General features: G+C 37.2%; 1 protein-coding gene across 9 annotated transcripts in view; it reads left to right on the top strand.

Annotated features, from left to right (window-relative positions):
- Positions 1–20925, top strand: part of SENP7 (SUMO specific peptidase 7) — a 143378-nt gene that overhangs the window by 115481 nt on the left and 6972 nt on the right. For all 9 annotated transcript variants that reach the window (XM_084875444.1, XM_084875449.1, XM_084875450.1 and 6 more), the window contains 8 exons: positions 5960–6139; positions 7197–7459; positions 9940–10073; positions 12345–12461; positions 15975–16097; positions 18291–18383; positions 19451–19572; positions 20793–20845. In XM_084875444.1, the coding sequence (XP_084731570.1) occupies positions 5960–6139; positions 7197–7459; positions 9940–10073; positions 12345–12461; positions 15975–16097; positions 18291–18383; positions 19451–19572; positions 20793–20845 (1085 nt within the window). The remainder of the gene's footprint in view (positions 1–5959; positions 6140–7196; positions 7460–9939; positions 10074–12344; positions 12462–15974; positions 16098–18290; positions 18384–19450; positions 19573–20792; positions 20846–20925) is intronic.

The following is a 20925-nucleotide window of genomic DNA, read 5'->3' as shown; positions in this document are numbered from 1 at the left end:
TTTATAGAAAATTCTTGAAAAAACTTATAACTGTGGTTTTGAACTCTATATCCAGTATTTTGCTTTTCTCCATTTCTTTCATTTGTGACCTGTTTATTTGTCTCTGCATTTTGGCTGCTTCCCTGAGTTGATAGAGTGGCTTTGTGTGCTAGGTGTCTTATAGGGCCCAGTGGTTCAGCCTCCCCAGTTACCTGAGGTGGACACTCTTGGTGCACCCCTTTGTGGGCTGTCTGCACAGTCTTGTAGTTAAGCCTTATTGTTCTAGGTATCACTGGGAGGAATTGACCTCCAGGCTAATTAGCTGTGAGGATCAGCTGTGTCTATGATGGGAGAACTTCTGTGCTGGAGACACCCTTATGAGGCAAGACTTGCTTCAGTGGGGCTTTAGTGCTCACTGAGTCTGCCCCCTGAGTTTGTTCCTTATGGATCTGAGGAGTTGTAATCTGGATGGTTCTACTCTGACCCCTGGGTACAGTGGCTCTTGGAGCTCCAAGGAGTTGCTAATTTAGCCTCTGCTTGAGGCCTCCCAGCAGGAGCTATGGGGAGATCTGCAGATTCCTCTTCTTTGTTTGGGTTTTCGAGGTGCCCCGATGAGGCCTAGCTGTGAAGCAATGGAAGCTGCTGAAGGGGCCTTGGGTCTTCTTTTGGATGTTCTGGGTCTCCCTGACCCAGCTGCAGTTTGTTAGGTAAGTTTAGATTAAGGTGCCAGATCGTCCCACTTTTGGCGGGACAGTCCCGATTCTTAACAAATTTTCCCACGTCCCGCGGTGTTTTAAAAAAAGTCCCAATTTTTGGAAAGAATCTTTCCAATCTTTCCAAAAATTGGGATTTTTTTAAAAAACGCCTCGGGGGCACAGGAAAAATTGTTAGAAATCGGGACTTTCTGCCAAAAGCAGGACGATCTGGTCACCTTAGTTTAGATTTCAAAGGACCAGGCCATTCATATGCAAAAGCCTCTGCGCACAGCTTGGATAGGGCAGAGTCTCAGGGCGGAGCAAACAGCAATGCTTCCCATCAACTCTGCCCTAAGAGGCCCCCAGGTCTCAATGTCCCTCTGTAATTGCTGCAAATAACACTGAGAGAAAGCTGTCCTTTAGTTTCACCAGCTGCCAGACAGTCCATTTTCTTCTCATATGAGTCTAGGTCCCCAGAGTCTGACCTGGAACTGGAGTTCAGAGCATTTGGGAGCTTGTGTTTCCCTGTGGATTGAAAAAGCCAGCTATGTACTTAGTTGCCAGCCTTCTCCACACGCACACCTCTGTACCTCTGCACTTTATCATATGATCCAATAATCCTTCTGGGTAAACATCCAAGGAAAATGCAAACAATATTTAAAGAGATATGTAAACCCCATGTTTATTGGAGTATTATTCACAGTAGCAAAGTATAGGAAAATCAAAGTGTCTATCAGCGGATAGGTAAAGATGTATTGAGTACACACACACACACACACACACACACACACAAATATTCAGCCATGAGAAACAAGGGCAACATGGATGGACCTTGAAGGTATTATGATAAGCGAGAGAAACTAAATAGTGCATGATATTGCTTCTATATCTAATAAAGCTGACTTCACAGAAACAGAGATTAGAATGGTGGTTACCAGGACAGAGGCTGGGATGGTGATTGGGAGAAATGGGAAATGTTGGTTAGAGTAAAAACTCAATTCAAAGATGAATAAGTCATGGAGGTCTAATATACAGATTGGTTATTTTAGCTAATAATACTGTATATATACTTGAAAGTAGCTAAGAGATTAGATCTTACATGCTCTCAGCACAAAAATTAAGTGGTAATTATGTGATGTAATGGTGGAGTTAGCTAACATTAGGGTGGTAATTGCAATGCAGTAAATAAGTATCAAATCAACATGTTTTATACCTAAACTCATAGTGTTATATGTCAATTATATCTTAACTAGAGGCCTGGTGCACGAAAATTCGTGCACTTGGGAGGTCTCTCAGCCTGGCCTGCACTCTCTCACTATTCAGGACCCCTCGGGTAGGGTCCCTAGGCCTTGCCTGAGGTCAGGGCATATCGGGGCTTTCATTCCCCCAGGTGCAGACAACTGGCCCTACCCCCGCTGCTGCCACTGCTTGCTATCTGTGCAGGCCTGCCCTGCCCCTCCCCTGCCACCGGTGGCCTTCCTCTGCAGGTGATAGGCTGGTATGCAATGGCTTGGCTGGCCTAGGTCTCCCTCTTTCTTTGATGGGGGTGGGGGGGCGGGCAGCCCTGTGAGGGGCCATCTGCCTACCTGTTTGCCCCTAACCACTAATCTGCCTACCTGATCACCCCTAACCATTCTGCCTGCCTGCCTAATTGCCCCTAACTGCTTGCTTGGGGTGGAGTCAACTTGATCACCCCTAACCACTTGCCTGCCGATCACCCCTAACCACTTGCTTGGGGGCAGGGCCCAGAGAAGGGCCATAGTGGTTCTGGACTCTGGTTATTCTGGTCATTATGCTTATGGTGGCTGATCTTTTATTACAAAGGATAAGCTGGAAAAAAATTTGAGTCAGTATTAAAAAATACAGTAAAGAAGGATAGCTAGAGAGAGAGGGAGAGAGAGAGTGAGAGGACTTTAAAAGGTGTAAGCCAATATGAAAGACTATACAAAGTAATTAGGAAGAGAACAAAAGGGAAAGAGATGAAAATAACAATTAAAAAAAAAATAAGAACCAGTAAAAAAAAAAAAAAAAAAAAAAAAGGAAGAAAGATAAAGAAGGAGGGTGGGAGAAAGGAATGGGAGAGGGAAAGAAGAAGGGAGAGAGGGAGAGCTACAGAGTGAAGGAAAAGAGGGAAGAAGGAATGAAATCAGGAAGGAAACAGGGAAGAAAAGGCAGGCAGGCTAGGAATAGAGAAAGAAAAAGATGGGGAACAAAATGGAGTGAGGAAAGATTGAAAAAGGCTATAAAAGTAGGAAGGGGAAGATACAAAGGGAGGACATGAGAGGAAAGAAGTTTAAATAGAGCGATGAGTCAGTAGGGAAGAGTAAAATATAAAAGAAGTGAAAGAAAATGTGAGCATGAGAGACAGGCTTTGAAAAGGAGGAATTAGTGAGAAAATTAAGTGCAATTTTGGACAGTGGGGAAAGAAATCTAAAAAGTCAGTTAAAATATTACAGTAAAATATAAGATGGATGGATGATAGATACAAAGGTTAGGTAGGTAGGAATATAAAATATAGAGAGCCATAGATAGGTAATTGATAGTCTATGGAAAGGAGCCAGTAAATAATAAAGGGAAGAGGGGAGATAGGGTAGGATGGGACAGGATAGGAGGAGAGAAAAGGTAGGCTGGTATGCATGCAGACAGGCCCAGGGGTAAATAGAAATGCAGGAAAGGAACAAGAAAAATCCATGGAGAAATGGAATAAGGGAAGGAAAGAATGAAAGAAAGAAGGAGGAAATATGAAATAAAGAGATGTTTAAAATGGGTTAACTTAGAAGAAAAAGTAAAAAGAATGGCTGGCAAGGGAGCATTAAGATAACTAGTTAATACGTATTTGAATGCTTATTGTAAAACTTGAGGCCCGGTGCACGAAATTCATGTACAGGTGAGAGGGCGCGGTGGTGTCCCTCAACCCAGCCTGCACCCTCTTCAATCTGGGACCCCTCGAGGGATCGGGCCTAAACAGGCAGTCGGACATCCCTCTTACAATCCAGGACTGCTGGCTCCCAACTGCTCACCTGCCTTCCTTCCTGATTGCCCCTAACTGCTTCTGCATATTAGCCTGATCACCTCCTCACCACTCCCATGCCAGCCTGATTTATGTCTAACTGCTCCCCTGCCAGCCTGTTTGCCCCTAACTGCCCTCCTCTGCTGGCCTGGTCACCCCTAACTGCCCTCCTCTACAGGGTTGATAGCCTTCAACTGGCCTCCCTTGCAGGCCTGGTGCCTCCCAACTGCCCTCCCTGCTGGCCTTTTTGTGGTGGCCATCTTGTTTCCACATGGGGGCAACCATCTTTGACCACATGGGGGCAGCCATCTTGTGTGTTGGAGTGATGGTCAATCTGCATATTACTCTTTTATTACATAGGATAGAGGCCTGGTACATGGGTGGGGGCTAGCTGGTTTGCCTTGAAGGGTTTCCTGGATCAGGGCGGAGGTTCCCTGGGGGCATGGGGCAGCCTGGGCGAAGGGCCTGTGGTGGTTTGCAGGCCAGCCACGCCCCCTGGCTACCCAAGTGGAGGCCCTGGTATCTGGGATTTGTGTATCTTCTACAATTGATACTTTGTAGCCTTAAGTGGAGCCAAGCCTTCTGCTTGCTCCATGGCTGCCACCATTTCTGTTTGGATTTGCTTACCTTCTGTCATTGAAACTTTGTAGCTTGGAGTGGAGGCTTAGGCTGGTAATGGCAGGCGGAAAGCTTGGCTTCCTCCATTGCCTGGGAAACCCAAGCCTTCCTTCTGCTCTCTGTGGCTGCAGCCATCTTTGTTGGGGTTAATTTGCATACTTGCTCTGGTTGGTGGGTGTGGCTTGTGGGTATAGTGGAGGTATGGTCAATTTGCATATTACTCTTTTATTAGATAAGATGCTTTCAAACTTTCATGTTCATATGAATCACCTGGGTTTTTTTGTTAAACTGACAATTCTGATTCAGTAGATCTAGGACGGGGCCTGATTTTCTGTATTTCTACAGGCTCTCAGGTGATGTCAATGTCAGAGGCCAAGGACTACATCAGAGTGGGAAGGTTCTAAAAGATGATGAGGGGAGGAGTGCTAAGAAATTTATTTCAAGTCAGTACCCATCCTGTGTTTATACTTACTTAGCTGATACTTATATTCCTAGTTTAGCTGCTTGTTTTCTTAAAGTTGTATCAGATGACCTTTGGGACTTCTTTATACCAATTTATATATTTTCTTTGAATTTACAAAAAGGGTCCTCAGAAGGGATTTTTTTTTTTTAGGACAGCAAGAGGGAGGAAGATTGATAATTCAGAGTGATTATCTAGAAGTTTTGAGAAGTAAAACCTTTAAGAACTTATAAGGAAATATCATCTTAGACCATTCAGAAGCTCTTATATACTCTTCTTGAGAATCTTTTCATAGTGGCTAATCTGTATAATAGAATTAGACTGCAGATGTTTTGGGAGAAGAAAGAGAGGCATAAATTGGCTTATGATAGCATTTGGAGGCCTGGTTGATAGTATTAACCAAGATAGAAATACATAATTTTCTAAGTTATAGTATGCTTACTTTTCTGCATTACTAAGATAGTCTTTTTTTTTTTTTTTTTCCTTTTCTTCTTCCCATTTTGCTAGTGCTATTGGAATTCTTAGTAAGAAATCTCTCTGGGCAAGTTTTTTTTTATGCTATGGAAATTTAATATTTTACATTCCTGGATATAACTGAGATCATGTAGTGTGAGAGACTAAATTGCTACATTTAATTATTTGATCTTTTATAATTGTAATGTGGTATTTGTTAATGTAATAATATTGTTTGGGGAATTTCAGCTAAGTCCAGTGCAGTGCACTGTAAATTATGCTTTTGAAAAATAATTATTTTTGAAAATATAGTATACTAGAGGCCCGGTGTGCACCGGTGGGGCCCCTCAGGGTATCCTGTGGGTATCGGCCAAATCCTTCAGTCCAATGCCGCCTGCCGCTCCTGCTTATCCCAGCCCCCTGGCCTGCCGCCGTCACCTCACCGCCGCTTGGTAGGCTTGCTGCTGCTCGCTGTAGTCTCGGGGCTGCAGTGGCCAGCCGTGAGCCCTGCTTCTGGCGCTCATCAGTCAGCTGAGTGTGCTCCCGCTATGGGAGTGCACTGACCAATAGGGGCAGCTCCGACGTTGAATGTCTGCCTCCTGGTGGTCAGGACTGATCATAGTGACCATTCAACCAGTCCTTGGTTGTTTGGTCATTTGGTCAGTTAGGTTTTTTATATAGTGTATAAGTGTTGTATTCCTAAATAAATTAACTTATTAATTTGTTATATTTTATTTGTTTTAGTGTCCTTGAATGAGGTTTTATTGCTAGTGGATACCACACATTTAAAGAGGTTTGGCTTATGGAAAAGTAAGGATGATGATCACAGTAAAAGGAGTCTTGCTATCCTTTTCCTCTGGGTCTCATCACATTATCTTCAGGACATTCAGACCCAATTAGAAAACTCTATGTTAAGCCAGCAATGTGAGTATAAAATTATTTCTGAATGTCAGGATAACCTGATAAGTCTTGTAAATAACTAGTTTTCTTCTAAAATAATTTAATAAGATGTAATTTCACTTATTTGAAATTAAGTTCATTGAATTAAAAAATTTATGCTTTAGTATGTAAGATAAATTATTTTATTTATTCACATAATTTCTCCTGATGGATACTTTTTTCACTCAATCAAATGACATTATTTTCTGAAATAAAAGGAATACCTTATCTTTTAGTTAGTTACCATCTTGGCTACCCTTCTTATGAGTTTCTTGCCCTGATTTCAAAATGAACTATGACTGAGCTAATAAGTGACAAAGTTACATAAAATACAAAAGTATTTAACTTCAACATTTTCTTTAGTTTCTAAAGAGAAACTCAGTTACTTATATTTCCTTCCTCTAAGACTGGATTGAGTACTTTTCTGTATGCTCCCATTATACTTATATACATATATAAATATATTTAAAATTAGTTATTTTGCTATCCTAATTTCAAATTAATTGGAAAGATTTATGATTGCATAGCAGAGAAGTTGGAGAAATATAATTAGCCATTTATAATCATTATTGGGGAAGAGAATGTCATTTGAGACCACTGTTGAAATAATTAAAGAAAATGATATTGAAAAAAAGAAAAAGAAAAGAAAATGATATCGAAGGAAGTGTTTGATTGGAACATTTTAAAAATTAATAAATTTGACATATGGAGGAGGGTAGAGAAAAATAATTAATTGCTTTGTTACCATTCATTCACTTATTTATACATCCAGTAACAAATATTTACTAGACCTCCTAAACACCAGGTCCTGGAAATACAGAGGTCAGTATCCTTTGGAGTTTACATTCTAATGCAGTAAGGAGTCTAAAATTGTCAATTTTGGTTCTAGTTACTAATGGCCTATTTTTGGGATTTAATTTGCTTGGATTATTTTGCTAGTGGCTATATACCAACCTTACTGTTAATAATAGTCAAGTTATTTTAATTATAATACCCTTGAAAAATAACGCTATTGATAAAAATTGTTGTTTTTTTTTAATAGCAAAATCCAGTGAATTCATTTTCCTTGAGCTACACAATCCTATTTCACAAAGAGAAGAATTGAAATTGAAAGATATTATGACAGAAATAAGTACAACCACTGGAGAAGTAGAGCTTTCTTATCCATTGTCTTGGGTTCAGGCATTTCCTTTATTTCAGAACCTTTCTTCGAAAGAAAGTTCTTTTATTCATTATTACTGTGCTTCAACTTGTTCCTTTTTTGCTGCTGCTGCTGAAGAAATAAAGATGCAATCCGTATCTCAGGTTAGCATATGTTTAATATAATTGGTGAGGGGGTGGGAGAAGGTTTGGTGAAAATTCTTTTATTGAAATTAGGCCGTCTTCAAAATGCTGTTTTGCCTAAAGGGCATAATAGCCAACCTGAAGAATTCCCAGTGCCAAAGCTAGAACAGTTTGATCAGCAAACTCAATAATGATAGTGTGTCATTATAACTAAAGAATAACATGAATACCAAAAAATCTATATTGGTATAAATAAATAACTGAATTAATGAATGAATACATAAATCACATATGTCAAACACAAGGCCCGCGGGCCAAATCCAGCCCGCCAGGTCTTGCAATGTGGCCCGCACTGCGCTGTCATCACTGCACTCCGCTGTCAGTTTATGACATTGTCAGTTTATGACTGTTTAGTAAACCATTCGGCCCGCGATTTAGGCTAGATTTTAGATTTTGGCCCCTTCTCTGATTGAGTTCGACACCCCTAACATAAATAATAAATGATGGATAAGGGACACATCTTTCTTAGAAAAGTATTCCAATTAATAAATATAAAGAATGAGAGAAGTATAAAACTACCATTAGAAAAATCATAGTTTGATTGGGTGCTAAAGTTAATGGGTGAAAATTTAAGGAGAAACAGGATATGTGCTTAATCTCAAAATCTCTTCCCCAATATGTTTTAGTAACAGTAGAGAATACTGGCAAGTGATCCGAGTTAACACCACCAGTAATAAGACATTCTGACGTAACAGCTGTCACATCATCCACCGAGAAGGGTATACCACTTCTGTGGTATTCTTCCAATATTGTATAATTTCAATCCAATCATGAGAAAAAAACCCAGAGAAACCTGGTTGCAAAATAAATGATTGATACACTTTAAAAATACTAAGGTTATGAAAGATAAAGGAAGATTGAAGCATTGTAAGGTCCTGAAACAGGAATAAGATAATAGTGGAAAAACTTGTTGAAATCAGAATAAAGTCTGTAGTTTACTGTATAATATTATACCAGGGTTAATGTTTTAGTTTTGATAATTGTACTATCCTATGTAATAAAGATGTAATATGCAAATGGTTGTTACGCCGTGAAGTGTAATGACTGACCATGTAATGACCAGATCACTTATCAGCAGGAGGGTGGGGCAGCGAGCTACAAGTGGGCAGCAGCGAGCAACAGGAGGGGGCAGGGCAGCAGCTATGAGAGGAGCTGAGGGGAGGGCGATGGGGGAGCTATAGGAGGCGGGGCATCGTATGGAGAGCTACTGGCGCATGGATTTGTACGCAGGGCTACTAGTGGTTATATAAGATGTTAATATTACTGGAATCTGGGAGAGGCTTGTATTCTGCAACTCTTCTGTAAGTCTAAAATTACCCTGAAACAATTCATAGTAAGTATAAATATGCTCTTTAAAAAAAAACAAAACACAAAACGAAAAAACCTCTAGAGAGAAAAGTGTTTATTAAGTTTGTTGTGGAGCATGCATGTGCATGTCTACCTACACACAGGGCAGTCTGTTTGGTCAGGGGCTAATCTGTTATTTAGAAGGCTTATAGGAAGCCACATTAGAAAGTCAAGGTGTGAGATTTTCGTTCTTTATGTATACATTAGAGGCCCAGTGCACGAAATTCATGCCCGGGGGTGTCCCTCAGCCCAGCTTACACCCTCTCCAATCTGGGACCCTCGAGGGATGTCCGACTGCCCCGTAAGGCCCAATCTCACAATCCAGGACTGCTGGCTCCCAACTGCTTGCCTGCTTACCTTCCTGATTGCCCCTAATTGTTTCTGCCTGCCAGCCTGATCACCCCACCCCCCACTAGCCTGACTGATGCGTAACTGCTCCTCTGCCAGCCTGTTTGCCCCTAACTGCCCTCCCCTGCAGGCCTGGTTCTCCCCAACTGCTCTCCCCTGCAGGGTTGATCACCCCCAACTTCCTTCCTTGCAGGCCTGGCCCCTCCTGACTCCCCTCGCCTGCTGGCCATTTTGCGTCCACATGGGGGCAACCATCTTTGACCACATGGGGGCAGCCATCTTGTGTGTTGGAGTGATAGTCAATTGTATATTACTCTTTTATTAGATAGGATTGTAACAATTTTGCATGGTAACTATATTGTATATACAAATATACATTCTATTTTTCCATTTAATAATGGAATATCAATTTATATTATTATAAACTCTTTTAGTCCCTCTTTAAAATTTTTTTTCTATTATCACCTCTTGTGTTCATTTTGAGCTGTACAGATTCTTTCTCTTAATTATAAAGCTCAGATTTATAAGTAACACTTCTACTGAAACTTTGATTATGTACAATATATTTTGATCAATAGTATTATTTTGATGCTAATATCTTTGCAGAAATTCTAAAAATATAATTCCATGATTTGAATTTCTTTTAGTCATATTTTCTCTTACAAGTCTAGGTTTTGACTGTTCTTTTCAGAGTTAATATGTATTTATATATCTATAAGGAGCCTTTTCTTCCCGTTTCCTGTCAGCCCTCAAATGTAGATGCAGCCAAACCTAATTACACCTTCCTGCAGAAGCAAAGTAGCGGCTGCTACTCACTTTCTATCACAACTAACCCAGATGAAGAATGGCGAGAAGTCAGGCACACTGGACCTGTTCAGAAGTATGTACCGTGTCATGTCCCATTTGTAATAGGTGGGCACGCTAGTTGTTTTTACTCATGTGGCTGATTTTTTTTTTTTTTTTTGAATAGTTTGAGGACATTCTTTGAATGTTTAAAAAAAATATATTTTATTGATGTTTTACAGAGAGGAAGAGAGAGGGATAGAGAGAAACATCGATGAGAAAGAATCATCGATCAGCTGCCTCTTGCACACCCCCTACTGGGGATGTGCCCGCAACCAAGGTATATGCCCTTGACCGGAATCGAACCTGGGAACTTTCAGTCCGCAGGCAGACGCTTTATCCACTGAGCCCAACCGGTTTCAGCTCATGTAGCTGATTTTAAGTAGTCTATTTGTTAAAAATGTTTTGAGTTTTACTTTCACACTAAATGGCTAATAATGAAAATAATATTTTTTCTAAATTTATGAAAAGTTAAAAAATTTTATTAAGAAAACAATTGTGCCATTTCACTTAGTTTTATGTTAATAAGATAGAAATAGTAGCCAAGCTATCAAATTTTGTAAGATTAAAGTATTTATTGAAAATATTTAAATAGCAATGTATGATTTTTAAGATTATATATTTTATATCTGAATATATAATAGGAAAATTAAATTATTTATGAAAGTGCGCCTCAACTTAAGGTATTTTAGAATTTGTCAGAACTTCCCTTTTAGAAATTGTGTTTTTGTTTTTGTTTATATTTCATCTTTTATACATCTTCTCATGGTGGGAAGGCAGAATCGGGAGTCTATGCATTTGAGAGTGGTTTTATTCCTCTATGTATTCCTTTTCTGTGTTTTAGGAAAAAAAACACCACACAAAAGCACAGGATAGGAAAATAGCTGATAAATAGAAACTATAATATTAGCATTTAAAATTTTCAGTCTTGCCAAAATTGGTTTGGCTCAGTGGATTGAGTCTGCGGACTCAAGGGTCCTGGGTTCGATTCTGGTTAAGGGCATGTACATTGGTTGCGGGCACATGCCTGGTGGGGTGTGTGCAGGAGGCAGCTGGTCGATGTGTTTCTCACCAATGTTTCTAGCTCTCTATCCCTCTCCTTTTCTCTCTGTGAAAAATCAATAAAATATATTAAAAAAAATAAAATAAAATTTTCAGTCTTTTTTGGTTTAGGTGTCATGCTTTTCAAGATTAAGTCAATTGCGGATGATTTTTGTCTTCTTAAGTCTTTCTGGTTCAAGAAGTACATATTATACCTTTATTATTTACTATACTAGTGGCCCGGTGCATGAAATTTGTGCACATTAAAAGAGAATTAATTAGAGGAAATATTTTAATATTGCTATTTGCCATTTCTCTATAATAGAAGTGTCAGAGATGAAACAAAATTAGTAAAATGTATATGAAAATAATAAATACATTCATTAGTAAATAAACAATATGTCCCCGGCCGGCGCCAGGCAGGGGACGCAGCCTCATGTCCTAGCCTCGCTGCGCATGTAGCCCCACCCACCCCTGCCTGCTGTGCACGCAGCCTCTTGCTGATTGGTCAATATAGCATGGGGGCATCACAACCATTTGCATATTACCCTTTTATTAATATAGATATGTGCACCTGTCTATGCCAAGATTATAGTCAAGAATTCACTGCTGCTACTGGTCTTATTTCTGAACTTCAAGAGAGGGTGCTAGAAGAAAGATGCCTAATTAGTTGTCATCTATTTTCTACTACTTTTGGGTTGTATTCTAATTATTTCTTTCCCTTATATTCTCTTATGTTTTACATTATAAGCACTTTATCATAGGGAACTTGCCTCCCTAAGCTACCTATTATTCCCATTACCCAGCTGCTGGCTTAGACTAGCAACCAGTAGAGCATAGTTTTAATTGCTGGCTCTTCTGAATAGAAAGGAACTAGGAATCTGAATAGGGATTCACTTAGAGTTGGAAAGTATACCATAGGAAAATCATCCATGGTTTTATTATTTCAGTTTGTTGAAAGTTAAAAATTATGCAGAAGATAGACATCCTCAGCGGTATTGTGATTGATTGTGAGATATAACCTATTGATTTAACAGATATTGAGACCAGCCTACATGAGAAGAATTAGAAAGGAAAAGATGCTCAATGAGACTATTATAAGTTGCATATGAAAATAAAGGGAGGAAAACATACTTGTCAAATATTTTTTGCTCTATGTATTTTAGTTATTGAATTCTACTGCCCTGCTATTGTACCGTATGACAAATCTTTTTGATCCTAGAATTTTTAATACCAATATATTTTATCTCTATTTTTTACTTTTAAGGTTGATTGTGTATCCTCCACCACCTACCAAGGGGGGATTAGGAGTAACTAGTGAAGATCTGGAGTGCTTAGAAGAAGGGGAGTTTCTTAATGATGTAATTATTGATTTCTATCTTAAGTAAGTACAATGCTAACTGATCTTCTCATTTGCTTTACAGGTTTTGATGTGAATCTTAAAGTAAATGTTTTTATATCTAAAGTATTTAACTCTAGATAAAAGTAACCTGCCAAGATACTAGATTTAAAAATTTGTCTCCAAACTTTTTCTAGAATTGACTGTCTCAGTTGTATTCCCTTATTTCCAATAGATACTATGTACTTCAGAAGAGGTACTGTTTTTAGTTTGTTTTAGTTTTTGTTTGTTTTTGATTTATTCTTCTTTGACTATTATTGTGATGAAGGAACTACTTACATATTTACAAATCACTTTGGGAACTAATCGAAAAGAAGAAACTCTGTGTAGTTATCTATTGGGTCTTTAAACACATTTAAGAGTTAACAGTTATTTTAAAAATCCATATACTATTTAAAAAAAAAAACCTTCAAATTTTGGTATAACCAGGCTGAAGGAATAGATAGGGAAGGTTTATCAATTTTCATGCAAAGGTAATTTGTTTCTAGCCTTTATTTAGTACTGTATCCCTTCACTTCTTTTAGATGTCTTTAATTATCTCATTGACCCCTCTCAAACTAAATTTATTCTTATTTTACCTAAGCCCTATTTTACTGATAATCCAGTACTTAGTCTAGTCACTCAGGTCCCAAAACTCACACTAGCATTTACTATTTATCCTTAACATTGTAGATTTAATTTCTAGAAGTTTGATTTGGTCCTTTTTTTTTTTTATAGCTTCCATGTATCTATTTAGTTATAGTAACTGTTTGTAATATAGTTATTATAACTGTTTCAGTGTCCTTTTCTACATATTCTAACATCTGTGTCAGTTTTTCTTTTTCATTGTGAGTGTTTTTTGTTTTGTTTTGCTTCTTTGCATGTCTGGTGATTTTTTTTTGGGGGGGGGCATGCTGGGCATTTTTGTATTCCTATATATATTAATTGAACTCTATTATGATAGAACACAGATTTTTTGGAAACAGTTTGATGCTTTTAAGGGTCATGCTTTTTGTAATTTGTTAGCCAAGACCAACAAATTAATCTCCGCCTCTGAGGAAAGACCTTTCAAAGTATTCTACCCTTTTCCTCATGAATCATGAGGTTTTCCAGCCTGCCTGGTAGGAAAAGCCGTCATTCCCATGGCCTGTGGAAATGCTGGGTACCGTCTGTCTCATCTTTAGGCAGTTTCCCACCAGCCGTGGGTATTTTCCTTACACCCGTACAATGATCAGTGTGCTGCTGACTACTTGAGGAGGACTTTCTGAAGATGTTTGAAGTTCTCTATGTAGATAGTTCTTTTCTTTCCAATATTCAGACCTGGCTGCTTGGTCTCTTCTGAATCACATCCATCTCTTCAACTCGGGGAGTCTGTCAGGCCTCAATGGGTTGCTCCTTGTGCTGCAGCCTGGAAACTGTCAAGGCCATGCTGAGGGCATTAGTGAAGCTTACCTTTCACGTTTCTCAAAGATCACTGTTCTTTGTTGCCTGATGTCCAGGGTTTTAAAAAATATCTAAATGATTTTTTAAAATATTTTGCTTAATTTTTATTTTATTTTTATTTATTTTTTTCAAGCAGAAGGGTAAATTTGGTCCATATTTCAATCTAGACTGGAAGTGAAAGTTTCCTATTATCATGGGCTCTTTATCCCCCTCCCCCCATTCGCTTTCTACATTTTGAGTTGCCAATTTTAACAGATTCTGTCTCTCAAGTTCATTTAATCTCTTTCTTTTGTTGTCATGATCTTTCTAGTACTCCTTATCTCACCTAAATTATCATTCTGCCTTTTTAAGTAGTCTCCCTGTATCTTTTGTCTCTGTTTTTTTTTTTTTTTAAAACTTTTTCTTAAACTGCTCTAAGAAAGCAATTCTTAGGAACTTTACCTGTTAAAATGAGTTCAGACACAGTCTGGCATTTGTGGATCTTGATAATATGACACCAGTTTATCTTTTCAGCCATCTACATATATGTACTACGTAGTCCAGCAAAATGGAATTATAAACAGTTTGCTAAACAAAGCCCAATCCCTATTCACACTTCTGTATTAATGCTGTTTTTCCTGCTTCTTGGAATTCTCACCTCTTATTTAAACTTGATGAAATTTTATTCCCTTTCAAGGTTCCTTTCAAGTGGTACCTTTGTGAAACTTTTCCTGATCTTCTAAACAAATATTATTAACTCCCATAAAACTTCATTTGCATCTCTTTTATGGTACTTACACTATTTTGCCTTATTTTAAAGTTATTTGGTAGTTTTATAATCATTCTCCTTCTAAAGGTTAAGCACTTTGAATTTTATTTTTGTATCTTATAATAGTATCACATTTATATTTTGGGTCATTTTTTGGGTATTTAAATATGTTTTTTGAATTAGGTAAAAAATGGGTTATTTTTTGGATATTTCAATATGTTTTTTGGGTATTTTAATATGTTTTTTGAATTAATTAATAAAATTTTATTTTTAATGCAGACTTAATAGTATTTTACTATACTTCCTTTTTACGGGAAAAGGAAGATTGGGACTACCCATATCTCTGTTCTTTATTTTTAGAGGGGATTCTAACTTTATTTTTAAAGCTACTTTCTATTTCTTAAATTGATGAATAACTTTCAAGTAATACAGTAAAAAGCTGATGTTCACATATATATTCACCCATCTTAATCATCATTCAGATCAAGCATTCTTTGTGTCTCCTTCCCTGTAGTATATCTTTCCCATAACCACATTATAGAAAAACATCACATTTTCTTAGTCTGTTATGTTTTTTAAAAAGTAATTATAGGGTGATTTTCAAACCTGCATAAATATTAAAAATAGTAGAATTCTGCCGTAGCCTGTGTTGCCCAGTGGTTGAAGCACAGGCACAGGTACCTAAGGGTCCTGGGATTGATTCCCAGCCCTGTTTGGGACAGAGCAGGAGGCAACCAATTAGTGTGTCTCTCTTACACTGATCTCTCTCTCTCTCTCTCTCTCTCTCTCTCTCTCTCTCTCTCTCTCTCTCTCTCTCTCCTTTTTTCCCTCCCTCCCATTTTCTTAAAACCCAATGGGAAAAATACCCTCAGGTGAGGTTTGACAACAAACAAAAAAAGGAATAGTTGAATTCTCTAATCATGAAAGGTTTAATTATTCAATGTTTGAATTATAATCTTATGTTGAAGAACTTTTAGTATAGAAATGGACTAAGAATTTAGAGATTTGTCATGACTCAGAATTATTAAGATTTTTTTCTTTTCTTTTTTGTCTGTAGTATAAATATGGTACTCAACACATGTTAGGTATTTGATAAATATTTGTTAAATGAATAAATGAATAAGTGGGCAATTTCTGCTTTAAACAGTCTTGGTGCAGGTCTTTGAAGTAACTAAAAAACAAAAAGAACTGAAATTAGAGCAAATTGCAAGATTGCTTTGAATCTAATTGGATATAAAAATGAAATTCCCAGAACACATAAGATAATTGGGGGAAAACCAGGTAAAATCTAAAAATAATTTAATTTTGTGGTGTTGCTACTTTACCAGGTATCTTATATTGGAAAAGGCATCAAATGAACTTGGTGAACGAAGTCACATTTTTAGTAGCTTTTTCTATAAATGCTTGACGAGAAAGGAAAAGAACGTAACAGAAGATAATCCAGATCTTTCGTAAGTCTATCTTCCATTGTACTTACGTTTTGAGAGGCAAATATACCATTTTGATGTTTCTAATGAAATAACCTCGTAGAGTGTTCCGTTGAGTGAGTAATATTTTCACTTGTGTAGGTGCTGGGTCTGTTGTTCTGTGAGATATTTCTCACCCTCCATGGTACTGCTCCCTCTCAAAGGGAGGCGGACTCTTGCAGGCTGCATTTCCATTTGCACTTCCTTTGGGGGACACTGGGAGCTGGAAAGGAAGGAAGGAAGGAACTAGGTGATTTCTTTACCTTCCACCTTGGGCAGTGATTCTGGCACTTTGTCACCCTAAAGTATAAGCTCCATGAGGTCAGGGACTTTATCTGCCTTATTTTCTACTATCCCTAGTGCCTTTTACTCAGTTCTTGGTACATGCTAAGAACTCAAAGAAAATGATAAATAATAATGTGTATCATTTAATGGGGAGAGAACTGTTAGATATTTAATTGAGGATTTTCTACACAGTTAGGAACTGAGGATAAGATTAATTTGTGGTTCCCGTATTCCTATACTCCTTGCCCTATTCCATGTGTAATATATTCCCAATCAAATAAAGTTAACATAATCAGGAAATATACAAAACACCAACATAACACAGAAAACTTGGCATCCTTGTGATTTTCAAATGGAGAAATTAATAGACTATACACTAGAGGAAAGCAGTTGTTTATATTCTTGTAATGGTTGGGCCATTCTGAAATAAAAAAAATCAGTGAACATGTGACTCCATCTTATTTTATGAAGTTAGTCTTCTACATACAATGTTCATTCCTGTCACGTCTTTTAGCCCTTTCTGGATCCCATCTTATTTCCCAACTCTGCCCTTGCAAGTTTGATTAGTCAGATGAACAGGTATTGGGCAAAGATGTCTATTTCCTCTATTACTTGATATGTAAATCTTTAAGAACTTAATGATTTATTTAATTTCCTGCATAAAAAGAGGTTCTTCAAGAGATGGATTCCCTGATCCAGAAGTCACATACCACCTCCTTTTTGCCACTGTTAATTGTCACCCCCTTCTAAAATTATTTTTTGATATCCAAACTTGGTTTGATATCTTCCCTGGTGGATTTAGTAAAGCAGGGGTGGGGAACCTTTTTTCTGCCAAGAGCCATTTAGATATTTATAACAGCATTCACTTAATATAATTCACTTAATATAAATTTATGTTGCTATAAAAAAAAGCTCCTAGATTTATGGAATTTCGAGTCCTACCTGCGTTTGCCTTGGCAGGGCCAGACCAAATGATTTCTCAAGCCTTACTGGGCCCATGGACTTTCCCACCCCGATGTAAAGGAATAAACTATTTCGTATTTGTTTTTTGTGTGTGTCTCACCCCTTTTATAGGTGGCTTTCCTAGATGCTGTAATGTCATTCTTTATGAAATTTATATTTTAATTATTTGTTGTGCTTTTTTCTGCACCTCATTTTAAAATAAATTCATTTAGATCAGTGTGGGCGATGTTATGATTGTTCTTAGGAACCTAATAAATATTTGTTGAAGTAATGAAATGAGCCAAAACCGGTTTGGCCCAGTGGATAGAGCGTCAGCTTGCGGACTGAAAGGTCCCAGGTTCGATTCTGGTCAAGGGCATGTTTCTAACTCTCTATCCCTCTCTCTTCCTCTCTGTAAAAACTCAATAAAATATATTAAAAAAAGAGAAATGAAATGAAAGATGGATATACTTAACTCATTGTCTTATAGTTTCTTTATATAACAAATGAAGGGAGTCAAGTGTCAGCTTTAAAAATCTCAGAATATCTGCCTCCTTCCTCTTTCATTATGTTTTAAAACACCTCCCTATTCACAGATATAATATTTAGACAATTTTGTTAAGGTTTAATAAGTGTTTTATACCATGTGAAGATGGAACTAAACAGAATAAATAGGTATAGTTGTATATATTCACTTATGCCACTTGTAAAATCTACATAACATTTTATAAATTGTTGCCTTCTAGTACATTATTTATAAACAGGGATCAAGTTTAAGGATACCCAGGAGTTAATAAAAGGAGATAATTTTCTAGTGTGTTATATATCTTGAAAAGGATGGTTGGGTAAACTAAACCTAGCAGTTTTCAGTTATAAAAATGACTCTTGAAATCCTTATCTTAAATTTTTAATTATTTATATATCAAATATATCTATTTTTCATATTCCCAGAATGGCACAAAGAAGACATAGAAGGGTAAGAACATGGACTCGCAACATAAACATCTTTAATAAAGATTACATCTTTGTGCCTGTAAATGAGTCGTGAGTATTTCGGATTATTTCAAAAGAAAATTGGAGAGGGTGCAGAAAAGTATTTGGGGTGTATTTAGATAGATAATCAGTAAAAAGTGTGTGTGTTATATATTAACCCCAGGTGTAATTATTATTTATTTTATTTTTACTTTTTCTTTATTGATTAAGGTATTACATATGTGTCCTTATCCCCCAATGTGTGTCTCTCCCCTCCACCCCTCCTTCCCTCATGCCCTCACCCTCCTAGTGTCTGTGTTCATTGGTTAGGCTTATATGCATGCATACAAGTCCTTTGGTTGATCTCTCCCCCTTAGCTCCACCCTCCCCTGCCTTCCCTCTGAGATTTGACAGTCTGATTGATGCTTCTCTGTCTCTGGATCTGTTTTTGTTCATCAGTTTATGTTGTTCATTATATTCCATAAGTGAGGGAGATCATGTAATACGTATTTATATTTCTCAATTGACTTATTTTACTTAGAATAATGCTCTCCAGGTCCATCCATGCTGCTGCAAATGGTAGGAGTTCCTTTTTTACAGCAGCATAGTATTCCATTGTGTAGATGTACCACAGTTTTTAAATCAACTCATTAACTAAAACAATGAGTTATATATCTTGGATTTTGTTTTGACAGTGGTTATATTGTAAATAATAGTGAAAAAAAATAAAATGACAAATGAGCACAAAACTGTAATGACTAAGGCATTGAATGTTTTTTTCAACTCAAGAAAAGATCAAAAGATGTTAGCATGAATCTTCAAGTATTTGAGAGTAAGCTCTTTAAGAACTAATAGAAAAATTACTATGCTTCGAGTCTATTTATTAAAGCAATTCCTCGACAGAAAACACTGACTATAAGAAAGTAAATTAGTTTGAATTACTCAGATTTTATCCTAAGTAGTCTTACTTCGTACTTATAATTAGTTTTGGAATGTGTGTTCTATATTATATCAGATATTTTAATTGACTTCTTTTAAATTCAGTTTGTCACACCCCCTTTCTTAGCTGTAGTTCTAGGATGTATTCTTAGGCATTGTTTAGGTTTTGTGTTATTAAGATTGTATTTCTTTTTTGACAGGTCTCACTGGTACCTTGCAGTCATTTGTTTTCCGTGGTTGGAAGAAGCTGTGTATGAAGATTTTCCACAAACCATATCCCAGCAATCCCAGGCTCAGCAATCCCAGCACAACAAAACAATAGGTGATAAACATAATGTAAATGGTGTTTTTAATGGCAACAACAATGGAATGATTAGAGGGAACATTATTACGTTAAAAGATACATAGTTACTTATTAAACTTACTAGAAGAATAAGAAAGCTGAACATTTCATGATATATGCCAGCCTCCTATATAGATAGTATATAATTTTTTGTATACTTTTATATTGAGTTTCATCATGGCACTTTTTATACCATAATCTTGCCGTCATGACTAAGGAACTATGCTGTGGATCTTCAATCAAGCTTGAAATTCCCCATTTTTTCTTAATATAAAGTAACGCAGTTTTTGTTGACACAGTAATTTGGCTAGGTAATATGGGTCTCTTAACAATTCTGCCTTGATTTTTCTTACATTACAACCCAGTTACGCAAGCAAATAAGCCTACTTTCTTTGAAGAAGAAAAATCAAAATTATATGTTCTATAGCTGTAGCCCAAGCAGCAAGCAGAATTAATAATAGTCATTATCATTAACACTGAACAAAATCTGGGGGGGGGGGGGGGGTTTGGAGGGGCTGTGTGTATCTGATAAAGCAACTGATTATTTTCAATTTTCTCTAATCATCATCTTCTTAAAAAGTATACTTATGAAACACTCTATGATCATAGGTTATAAGAACCATTACTAGACAAATTAATGCTCCTCCACATTATAAACAGCAGACATTTTGCCTAGCTGGTGTGTCTCAGTGGTTGAGTGTTGACTTATGAACTAAGATGTCATGGTTCGATTCCCAGTCATGGCACATGCTCTGGTTGTGAGCTTAATCCTCAGTTGGCGTATGCAGAAGGCATTTGATCAGTGATTCTCTCTTATCATTGATGTTTCTATCTCTCTTTCCCTCTCCCTTCCTCTCTCTGAAATCAATAAAAATATATATTAAAAAATAAATAGAAACAGCAGATATTTTAATTAGTGATCCATTTTTGAAGATTGTCTTTTTATAAGAAACAGACCCAGCTAACTGGTATCTCAGGTTTGGCTCTGGGGTTTATGTATTGTCTGATAATAGCTGATTATAGTCAGTTTTACCTGTTGATTGAATTTTGTTTATAACTTCAACCATGAAAAAGTTTAAATAGATTCCAGGTATTTTTTCCCCTTTAAATACTATATACACACAAATTAGAATTTATGCTTATCTAAATACTTTGTATTAGACATAAAGACTCATAACTGCTTTGTTATTTCTAACTAGATAAAGATCTACGTACTACTTCAGTACTATCCTTGGGTACAGTGGATTCCCAAGTAAGTGTGTTCTTTATAGATTTGAAGGAAGGGAAACTCATGAACCTGTAAAATTCTGCATAGCTAGGTGGCTGTGGGAC

The sequence above is a fragment of the Pipistrellus hanaki genome (assembly GCF_964339955.1).
Source record: "Pipistrellus hanaki genome assembly, chromosome: 2".
Classification (NCBI taxonomy): domain Eukaryota; kingdom Metazoa; phylum Chordata; class Mammalia; order Chiroptera; family Vespertilionidae; genus Pipistrellus; species Pipistrellus hanaki.
Note: the sequence above shows the minus strand (reverse complement) of the source record. Positions and strands in the feature narration are given on the sequence as shown.